The sequence below is a fragment of the Salvelinus namaycush genome, chromosome 31 (genome assembly GCF_016432855.1).
Source record: "Salvelinus namaycush isolate Seneca chromosome 31, SaNama_1.0, whole genome shotgun sequence".
NCBI classification, from domain to species: domain Eukaryota; kingdom Metazoa; phylum Chordata; class Actinopteri; order Salmoniformes; family Salmonidae; genus Salvelinus; species Salvelinus namaycush.
In genome coordinates this window covers 17,591,891-17,603,488 of record NC_052337.1, presented here as the reverse complement: position 1 = coordinate 17,603,488, position 11,598 = coordinate 17,591,891, and the positions used below count along the sequence as shown (strand labels likewise).

At 43.3% G+C, this 11,598-nt stretch overlaps 1 protein-coding gene across 1 annotated transcript; it reads right to left on the bottom strand.

The window, feature by feature from the left end:
* Positions 1 to 8,279: 8,279 nt before the first annotated feature.
* On the bottom strand, positions 8,280 to 11,126 carry LOC120026017 (prostaglandin E synthase 2-like). The gene is made up of 7 exons (XM_038970794.1): positions 10,819 to 11,126; positions 10,305 to 10,550; positions 10,142 to 10,197; positions 9,888 to 10,040; positions 9,436 to 9,630; positions 9,184 to 9,301; positions 8,280 to 8,981 (listed from the first exon to the last, which is right to left on the bottom strand). Exons 1-7 carry the CDS (start codon positions 11,110 to 11,112, stop codon positions 8,808 to 8,810), a joined length of 1,236 nt encoding a protein of 411 aa, XP_038826722.1. The 5' UTR covers positions 11,113 to 11,126; the 3' UTR covers positions 8,280 to 8,807.
* Positions 11,127 to 11,598: the final 472 nt, after the last annotated feature.

Here is an 11,598-nt window from a genome sequence, read left to right as displayed (position 1 = left end):
TTTTTCTAAAATTTTTGAGAGGAATGGAAGATTCGATATAGGCCGATAGTTTTTTATATTTTCCGGGTCAAGGTTTGGCTTTTTCAAGAGAGGCTTTATCACTGCCACTTTTAGTGAGTTTGGTACACATCCGGTGGATAGAGAGCTGTTTATTATGTTCAACATAGGAGGGCCAAGCACAGGAAGCAGCTCCTTCAGCAGTTTAGTAGGAATAGGATCCAGTATGCAGCTTGAAGGTTTAGAGGCCATGATCATTTTCATCATTGTGTCAAGAGATATAGTACTAAAACACTTAAGTGTCTCTCCCGATCCCAGGCCCTGGCAGAGCTGTGCAGATCCAGGACAGCTAAGCCCTGGAGGAATACGCAGATTCAAAGAGGAGTCCGTAATTTGCTTTCTAATGGTCATGATCTTTTCCTCAAAGAAGTTCATGAATTTATTACTGCTGAAGTGAAAGCCATCCTCTCTTGGGGAATGCTGCTTTTTAGTTAGCTTTGCAACAGTATCAAAAAGAAATTTTGTATTGTTCTTATTTTCCTCGATTAAGTTGGAAAAGTAGGATGATCGAGCAGCAGTGAGGGCTCTTCGGTACTGCACGGTACTGTCTTTCCAAGCTAGTCGGAAGACTTCCAGTTTGGTGTGGCGCCATTTCCGTTCCAATTTCCTGGAAGCTTGCTTCAAAGCTCGGGTATTTTCTGTATACCAGGGAGCTAGTTTCTTATGACAAATGTTTTTCGTTTTTAGGGGTGCAACTGCATCTAGGGTATTGCGCAAGGTTAAATTGAGTTCCTCAGTTAAGTGGTTAACTGATTTTTGTCCTCTGACGTCCTTGGGTAGGCAGAAGGAGTCTGGAAGGGCATCAAGGAATTTTTGTGTTGTCTGAGAATTTATAGCACGACTTTTGATGCTCCTTGGTTGGGGTCTGAGCAGATTATTTGTTGCGATTGCAAACGTAATAAAATGGTGGTCCGATAGTCCAGGATTATGTGGAAAAACATTAAGATCTACAACATTTATTCCATGGGACAAAACTAGGTCCAGAGTATGACTGTGGCAGTGAGTAGGTCCAGAGACATGTTGGACAAAACCCACTGAGTCGATGATGGCTCCGAAAGACTTTTGGAGTGGGTCTGTGGACTTCTCCATATGAATATTAAAATCACCAAAAATTAGAATATGATCTGCTATGACTACAAGGTCTGATAGGAATTCAGGGAACTCAGAGAGGAACGCTGTATATGGCCCAGGAGGCCGGTAAACAGTAGCTATAAAAAGTGATTGAGTAGGCTGCATAGATTTCATGACTAGAAGCTCAAAAGACGAAAACGTCATTTTTTTTTTTGTAAATTGAAATTTGCTATCGTAAATGTTAGCAACACCTCCGCCTTTGCGGGATGCACGGGGGATATGGTCACTAGTGTAACCAGGAGGTGAGGCCTCATTTAACACAGTAAATTCATCAGGCTTAAGCCATGTTTCAGTCAGGCCAATCACATCAAGATTATGATCAGTGATTAGTTCATTGACTATGACTGCCTTTGAAGTGAGGGATCTAACATTAAGTAACCCTATTTTGAGATGTGAGGTATCACGATCTCTTTCAATAATGGCAGGAATGGAGGAGGTCTTTATCCTAATAAGATTGCTAAGGCGAACACCGCCATGTTTAGTTTTGCCCAACCTAGGTCGAGGCACAGACACAGTCTCAATGGGTATGGCTGAGCTGACTACACTGACTGTGCTATTGGCAGACTCCACTAAGCTGGCAGGTTGGCTAACAGCCTGCTGCCTGGCCTGCACCCTATTTCATTGTGGGGCTAGAGGAGTTAGAGCCCTATCTATGTTGGTAGATAAGATGAGAGCACCCCTCCAGCTAGGATGGAGTCCGTCACTCCTCAGCAGGTCAGGCTTGGTCCTGTTTGTGGGTGAGTCCCAGAAAGAGGGCCAATTATCTACAAATTCTATCTTTTGGGAGGGGCAGAAAACAGTTTTCAACCAGCGATTGAGTGCTGAGACTCTGCTGTAGAGCTCGTCACTCCCCCTAACTGGGAGGGGGCCAGAGACAATTACTCGATGCCGACATCTTTCTAGCTGATTTACACGCTGAAGCTATGTTGCACTTGGTGACCTCTGACTGTTTCATCCTAACATCGTTGGTGCCGACGTGGATAACAATATCTCTATACTCTCTACACTCGCCAGATTTAGCTTTAGCCAGCACCATCTTTAGATTAGCCTTAACGTCGGTAGCCCTGCCCCCTGGTAAACAGTGTATGATCGCTGGGTGATTCGTTTTAAGTCTAATACTGCGGGTAATGGAGTCGCCAATGACTAGGGTTTTCAATTTGTCAGAGCTAATGGTGGGAGCCTTCGGCGTCTCAGACCCCGTAACGGGAGGAGTAGAGACAAGAGAAGACTCAGACTCAGACTCCGACTCGCTACATAACGGGGAGAACCGGTTGAAAGTTTCTGTCGGCTGAATGAGCGACACCAGTTGAGCATTCCTACAGCATTTCCCTCCAGAAGCCATGAGAAAGTTGTCCGGCTGCGGGGACTGTGCGGGAGGGTTTATACTAACGTTACTATCTGTACTTACTGGTGGCACAGACGCTGTTTCTTCCTTTCCTACACTGAAAATACCCTTGCCTAACGATTGCGTCTGAAGCTGGGCTTGTAGCACAGCTATTCTCGCCGTAAGGCGATCGTTCTCCTGTATATTATGAGTACAGCGACTGCAATTAGAAGACATCATGTTAATGTTACTACTTAGCTTCGGCTGTTGAAGGTGTTGACGAACCATGTCCAGATAAAGCGTCCGGAGCGAAAAAGTTGAATGAGGGAAAAAAGTTGCGATGGAAAAACTAAAAATATAAACGGTAATTAAAAACAAAAACAAAACAAAACGTAAAGTTGTCAGCTAGCAAAGTAAAGTTGGCAGCAAAACGCACAGCAACAAAACGCACAGCAACACGTCTGCAAATTCAACAGGAAGTGACGTAATGGCAGCAGCCTAAACACATCAACAAAACCTGCGAGCTCTCCTTCACTGCAGCCGAGGTGAGTAAAACATTTAAACGTGTTAACCCTCGCAAGGCTGCAGGCCCAGACGGCATTCCCAGTCGTGTCCTCAGAGCATGCGCAGACCAGCTGGCTGGTGTGTTTACTGACATATTCAATCAATCCTTATCCCAGTCTGCTGTTCCCACATGCTTCAAGAGGGCCACCATTGTTCCTGTTCCCAAGAAAGCTAAGGTAACTGAGCTAAACGACTACCGCCCCGTAGCACTCACTTCCGTCATCATGAAGTGCTTTGAGAGACTAGTCAAGGACCATATCACCTCCACCCTACCTGACACCCTAGACCCACTCCAATTTGCTTACCGACCCAATAGGTCCACAAACGACGGAATCGCAACAACACTGCACACTGCCCTAACCCATCTGGACAAGAGGAATACCTATGTGAGAATGCTGTTCATCGACTACAGCTCAGCATTTAACACCATAGTACCCTCCAAACTCGTCATCAAGCTCGAGACCCTGGGTCTCGACCCCGCCCTGTGCAACTGGGTACTGGAATTCCTGACGGGCCGCCCCGAGGTGGTGAGGGTAGGTAACACCATCTCCACCCCGCTGATCCTCAACACTGGGGCCCCACAAGGGTGCGTTCTGAGCCCTCTCCTGTACTCCCTGTTCACCCATGACTGCGTGGCCATGCACGCCTCCAACTCAATCATCAAGTTTGCGGACGACACTACAATGGTAGGCTTGATTACCAACAACGACGAGACGGCCTACAGGGAGGAGGTGAGGGCCCTCGGAGTGTGGTGTCAGGAAAATAACCTCACGCTCAACGTCATCAAAACAAAGGAGATGATTGTGGACTTCAGGAAACAGCAGAGGGAGCACCCCCCTATCCACATCGACGGGACAGTAGTGGAGAGGGTAGTAAGTTTTAAGTTCCTCGGTGTACACATCACGGACAAACTGAATTGGTCCACCCACACAGACAGCGTTGTGAAGAAGGCGCAGCAGCGCCTCTTCAACCTCAGGAGGCTGAAGAAATTTGGTTTGTCACCAAAAGCACTCACAAACTTCTACAGATGCACAATCGAGAGCATCCTGTCGGGCTGTATCACCGCCTGGTACGGCAACTGCTCCGCCCACAATCGTAAGGCTCTCCAGAGGGTAGTGAGGTCTGCACAACGCATTACCGGGGGCAAACTACCTGCCCTCCAGGACACCTACACCACCCGATGTCACAGGAAGGCCATAAAGATCATCAAGGACAACCACCCGAGCCACTGCCTGTTCACCCCGCTATCATCCAGAAGGCGAGGTCAGTACAGGTGCATCAAAGCAGGGACCGAGAGACTGAAAAACAGCTTCTATCTCAAGGCCATCAGACTGTTAAACAGCCACCACTAACATTTAGTGGCCGCTGCCAACATACTGACTCAACTCCAGCCACTTTAATAATGGGAATTGATGGAAATGTATGTAAAAATGTATCACTAGCCACTTTAAACAATGCCACTTAATATAATGTTTACATACCCTACATTACTCATCTCATATGTATATGTATATACTGTACTCTATATCATCTACTGCATCTTGCCTTATGTAATACATGTATCACTAGCCACTTTAAACTATGCCACTTTATGTTTATATACCCTACATGACTCATCTCATATGTATATACTGTACTCTATACCATCTACTGCATCTTGCCTATGCCGTTCTGTACCATCACTCATTCATATATCTTTATGTACATATTCTTTATCCCTTTACACTTGTGTGTATAAGGTAGTAGTTGTGGAATTGTTAGGTTAGATTACTCGTTGGTTATTACTGCATTGTCGGAACTAGAAGCACAAGCATTTCGCTACACACGCATTAACATCTGCTAACCATGTGTGTGACAAATAAAATTTGATTCGATTTGATGTGTGATCAGGGGTGTATTCATTCCGACGATTCTGTTAAAAAACGTTTCTTAAAACGGAAGCAAACAGAACAAAACGGGGATAAACATACCTGAATTTGTCCAATAGAAACCCTATATCTATTGGACTTATGATTACACCCTATATCAATCAGCTAGATGCAGGGAAGAGTGTGCAAGGCAGTATTGAATGTGTCCCTGTCTGTCCATGTGTCACCTCAAAATTCTCTCTCGAACTGTGTGCACCTACCTTGTAAACTTTTATTCATAGGCTAGGTTGTAGCAACCTCATGATGGGTATAGGGAAGATTCGAGTATCATGTAGTAGCTTAAACCTATTGATGTTACATTGAACAGGAAGAATGGAATATGAATGACAGTCATCCAACATGCTGTAATTGAAATAAGGCCATGCTCATTAGGGGGAAAAAATGGTCCTCCATCTTAAACAGCACTGTCCGCTACTGGTCTGCTTGCATAACAGTGTCAAAGATAGCACCTTTAAAAAAATCGGAATTGGGCTGCCCATAGTTATGACCATCAAGAAGAGGTATATCATTGGTAAGGATATTTTTGTAGCTGTTAAGTTGTATGTTTTTTTCTCTCCAGTGGAAACTAACTTCTAAGGCTGTGTTTAGACAAGCAGCCCAATTCTGATATTGTTTTCATTAATTGTTCTTTTAACCAATCAGGTCAGCTCTGAAAAAGATAAAAAAAATCATTTCACATCAGGTCAAAAGACCAATTAGTGGGCAAAAATATCAGAATTGGGCTGCCGGTGTAAATACAGCCTAACATCCCCTCCCACCATGCCAGTGATAAAGCAAGGGGAAGGGGACTCTTGTGTGGTCTACTAAATAAAAAAACTTGTCAGTTGGGGAAATATTTTGTGGTCCTCAAAATAAAAGTTGTGGTCTATTACATATGGAAAAACAAAGCAAACTGTTAAAAACAAAAAGATTAAGGTAATCAGCATAAAATACCTTGGGTTTACAATTACCGTAATGTATTTCTTTTTTATTATTTTACATTCTGCTTATTCTCCAATCTTCATGTCATTAATTACAATTTAAATGCTTTATTAGCACCCTTTTAAGAGTATTTATTTGACATGGGATGGTCCCAATTCTAAGGCCACGTTGGTTGCTTCAGATAAATACCTTGTTATAAAGGGCCTTGATCTAGCCAATTCTTCAATCATAATCTCAGTAGTTAACCAGATAATTACGCTACAGTTTGTGTACATCTGAGATGCAACATTTTGTATCAAATGTGAATTAAATCCAGTATTGGAAGAAGACATGATCAACATGGAGGTAGATGTTAGCCATTGCAGCACAGGTGACTGTGTGGTTTTATATCCTCACCCTGTAGGCACAGGTTATATTACTACAATTTAGTCATCTAATTCCCTCCGCACTTAAGCTACAGTAGCCTACCTTCAATAGCTTTTTTCTTAATTTGTCCAGTTTTACCCATAAGAGAATAGGTCCACCAACTATTACCCCCCACTGTTGGCCATAATAAAAAAATTGCAGGAATAATAGCGCTTGGTTAAAGATCACAGAAGGTAGGTGGCACTATAATTGGGGAGGACGTGCTTGTGGTAATGGCTGGAGCGGAATTAGTGGAATGGTATCAAATACATCAAACACATGGTTTCCATGTGTTTGACGCCATTACATTTGCTCCGTTCCAGACATTATTATGAGCCGTCCTCCCCTCAGCAGCCTCCTGTGCAACAGATCGAGGTTCAGATTGCTCTATCCACAATTCTAGAGGGAGTCGGCCCCTTTAACAGTGGTGAGGCGCAACTTCTACCAAGCCTTGTCACACACTATGTGCTGTAATCAACTCTTCTATCGTTGTAATGGCACACTTTAATCAGAGAATTGACTTATACATGAGCAACTACAGTCGTGGCCAAAAGTTTTGAGAATGACACAAATATACATTTTCACAATTTGCATATACTCCAGAATGTTATGAAGAGTGATCAGTTGAATTGCAATTAATTGCAAAGTCCCTCTTTGCCATGCAAACGAACTGAATCCCCAGAAAACATTTCCACTGCATTTCAGCCCTGCCACAAAAGGACCAGCTGACATGTCAGTGATTCTCTCGTTGACACAGGTGTGAGTGTTGACGAGGACAAGGCTGGATATCACTCTTTCATGCTGATTGAGTTTGAATAACAGACTGGAAGCTTCAAAAGGAGGGTGGTGCTTGGAATCATTGATCTTCCTCTGTCAACCATGGTTACCTGCAAGGAAACATGTGCCGTCATCATTGCTTTGCACAAAACGGGCTTCACAGGCAAGGATATTGCTGCCAGTAAGATTGCACCTAAATCAACCATTTATCGGATCATCAAGAACTTCAAGGAGAGCGGTTCAATTGTTGTGAAGAAGGCTTCAGGGCGCCCAAGAAAGTCCAGCAAGAACCAGGACCATCTCCTAAAGTTAATTCAGCTGCGGGATCAGGGCACCACCATCTGCATGCACAGTGAGGCGAAGACTTTTGGAGGATGGCCTGTAGTCAAGAAGGGCAGCAATGAAGCCACTTCTCTCCAGGAAAAACATCAGGGACAGACTGATATTCTGCAAAAGGTACAGGGATTGGACTGCTGAGGACTGGGGTAAAGTCATTTTCTCTGATGAATCCCCTTTCCGATTGTTTAGGGTACCCGGAAAAAAGCTTATCCCGAGAAGACAAGGTGAGCGCTACCATCAGTCCTGTGTCATGCCAACAGTAAAGCATCCTGAGACCATTCATGTGTGGGGTTGCTTCTCAGCCAAGGGAGTGGGCTCACTCACAATTTTGCCTAAGAACACAGCCATGAATAAAGAATGGTACCAACACATCCTCCGAGAGCAACTTCTCCCAACCATCCAGGAACAGTTTGGTGACGAACAATGCCTTTTCCAGCATGATGGAGCACCTTGCCATAAGGCAAAAGTGATAACTAAGTGGCTCGGGGAACAAAACAACAATATTTTAGGTCCATGGCCAGGAAACACCCCAGACCTTAATCCCATTGAGAACTTGTGGTCAATCCTCAAGAGGCGGGTAGACAAACAAAAACCCACAAATTCTGACAAACTCCAAGCATTGCTTATGCAAGAATGGGCTGCCATCAGTCAGGATGTGGCCCAGAAGTTAATTGACAGCATGCCAGGGCAGATTTCAGAGGTCTTGAAAAAGAAGGGTCAACACTGCAAATATTGACTCTTTGCATCAACTTCATGTAATTGTCAATAAAAGCCTTTGACTTATGAAATGCTTGTAACTATACTTCAGTATTCCATAGTAACATCTGACAGAAATATCTAAAGACACTGAGGCAGCAAACTTTGTGGAAATTAATATTTGTGTCATTCTCAAAAGTTTTGGCCACATGTATGTGTCTAAAATATCTGGCCTATGACACAGCTTGACCAACAAAGTGCCAGGGTAATACAACACCAGCAAATAAAACGAGTGTAATTTCAGGTATGCATACGGATAAAATAATTAAACAAATGCTTAGTGGTTTACTTAGCACATTCACAAAGAGTGAATAACAGTCTATTACTGCAATACATGAACTGTTAAATTGTCATATATACACACATTTATTTTAATACATACATAAAATGACTATTGAGCTACATTCCCTCTAGGAAACTAAGACTGTATCCATAAAGATATTTGAAAGAGGCTTTGATTGTACAGAGAACATGAAACACATGGTAGACTGTCTGTCCGTTCACATATAAAACTGTCACTTGTAACATGTTATGAAAGTGTGCTGACTGGTAGAGAACCTTTGCATCCAGATTTTCTGTGTGCAGTGGTAGCCTGAATCAGCAACCTAGAACTCAGTTATGCCATGATAGTTCTGCAGTGGTTTTCTACATAGGTTCCGACCACCGTGCTCCCTCACTTGTTTCTCTGTGGCCAGATACCACTTCTTCACCTTGGTGTTCTCCATCACGTCGTAAAAGGACTCCAGGTCCTCCATGGATCGGAGGACTCCATACACCGCCTTCAGGAAGAAAGAGGTTATCAGCAGTGTAAATAATGAAGTCAAGAGTTGGGTGTCTTGAAAAAAGCTTAAAATAAAATGTATTATTATTCAATTGAGGTCCCTTGTTAAATTGAATACACATGTTGACACGTCAATATAAATTGTACCCAACTGAAATGGAATTTCCTTTCAAACTGTCACAACAACCCACAAATCTTACCAGATCAGCGAGGTTGGGTTTGTCACCACCCATGAATTTCCTCTTCCTCCCAATAGCTGTTATCCACTCATTCACAGCCATGTACAAATCTTCCCTGACATCGTCATGTAACTTGTACCTATGTGGGGGCAGGAACAGTGGGGAAGACCAGGCACAAACTCACATTGACAAGCATATAGAAGAGAATGAAATTGAAAACATTCCATTTAAAATCTAGTAATTTGCAATGATTGACAGCGATCTGAAACTCACCAGATTTTCAGGACCTTGGAGGCCCAGAACATATAGAAGGCCCCTCCATACTTGGCAAAAGGAACAGAACCAAAGTTGCCCTCACGCACTATGTGGTCATAGGTGGCTAAGGCCTCAGCGGGAGTCCTGTACACATTAGGCTTTATTCGATTCACGAGCCAGTCATCGGCCCACTGACGCCATCGTACCTCCTCCCTGGAAAAAAGAACAGACAGATTTTCCCAGTCCAAAAACGACCTCTAGCTAGCCCATACCCCCTATGAAGTTATGTAGATCTGAAAGAACTGGAATCAATTTGGAGGGTAGCTCCACCCTACCCTGTGAAAGGTGACATTTTTCAGCTGTATTGCTTATACCTGTCACTTTACAGATGTACTCTAGTGCATGTAGAAAATATTGAACAAATCACAACAATCAAATTCTTAGATCAATACAACATAGAGCTAACTTACTTTCTGGCATTTTTAGATGTGTATACCTCAGTGATCTTAATCTCATTCAACATCACCCAGTATTTGTTAGTGTACTCCAGAACTTCATTCCCCCAGGCATTGGTAGACGGGAGTCTCGGAAAGTACTTTACAACCTCTGACATCGTTCTTTCTCTGCAAAGTCAAAGAGAACAGAGGTATCGAAATAAGTGATATTGTAGGGTTAAAATGCAATAGGTCATTCTGCTTTTTATGAAATTACATTATTTACTTACTTGTCAATCATGCACGTCTTCATTGCACTGATAATGACAGATGAGTTGTTCAGTTGCTGTTTGACAAGCAATTAGAGAGATGGTTTTATTAAACTAAATGTAAAAAAAATAGAGTACTTGCTTGAAACACTTTTTCTTCAAGTTTGAGATCTACTCGGCTTACCACAATTTCTTTCCCCTCCACCATAAGAATGGGCACCTTTTGGTACTCCGACGACCATTTGATCTCCGTGTGCATGACAGGGTTGACTTCCACAACCTTATATGGAAGACCATAGTAGTCGAGGAATGCCCGCACTTTGCTGCAGTATGGACAGGTCTTGTACTGGTATAAGGTAAACGTTAAGTCGGTGGCAAACGTCAGGTCGGAGCCCTGGTTTGTGGGGATGCGATATTGGCGATTGGGGAGCTGTAGGGAAAATATATGATTGCATACAGTGTTTGTCCCCATATCATTATTTCTGATCCGTTGCAGCAAAACATGAGACATACTTTCAAAAGCACAGTGCAACTACATCTAGTTTTGTGGACATCCATGGAAAACCTGAAGACCGTTAGAGAGAGCGACAGATACATCGTTATAAAGAATGCATGAGCCACAATGAATGAGGTTAAACAATGAATGACGTGACATTGAAGAGATAAAAGTATAAAGCATAAATGGTTGAAATCCTTACATTGGGCAATTCATCCTCTGCAAAATGCTGTTGAAATGAGAATTTTATGGTTTGATACAAGCCGACTCCCCCTCCGAACAAAAAAGCGAACCCAAAGACGCGCCTGTTGGTTGCGCGCAGGGGGAGAGTGGAGATGAGTTTGGATCCAAACGTGGTGCCGCCTGTGCCATATGTCCTGGCACTGCACCTCGACGGGAAATGAGATAGTGCAACTGCTAGGCTGATTTTGGCTACCGGAACCCGCAAAACATACCAGCCGGTCCGACAAAAAATGTTGCAACGCGAGGCTGACATTTTTGGTTTACACAACCTTCTCCCACAATGCATCTGGTCTGGCCAAAAACAGCTAAAACGTTCGTGATCGTACACACGTGGTTATGATGTTATATCACCGGCCACGTTCCATACCGCCTGCAATGTAGTCGTGCTGGGCAACTTATTATGTGTTTCCTGTCATGTTAAACTCTACTTGCCTTTGAAGAAATCTGATACTGATCTGATCTGATTGGTCCCAGACCTCCACAAATGTGAGTCTAGTGTTTGACAGGGACGGCTAAATAAGATTTTACGTTCTGCGCAAGGGGAGTAGCCTACAATATAGGCTGTTTGGAACGCAACCACCCTTTTTGCGCTACAAATGTCAGAAGAACATTGTTTCAGATAATGCAAAAACGTATATTTGTCATCTACAAGTAATTAAAATGTTCTGGTCTGGAGTATGACACCTATTTTTAACATCAGATGAATAACCTTATCAAAAGACATTGGGGTGGCAGGTAG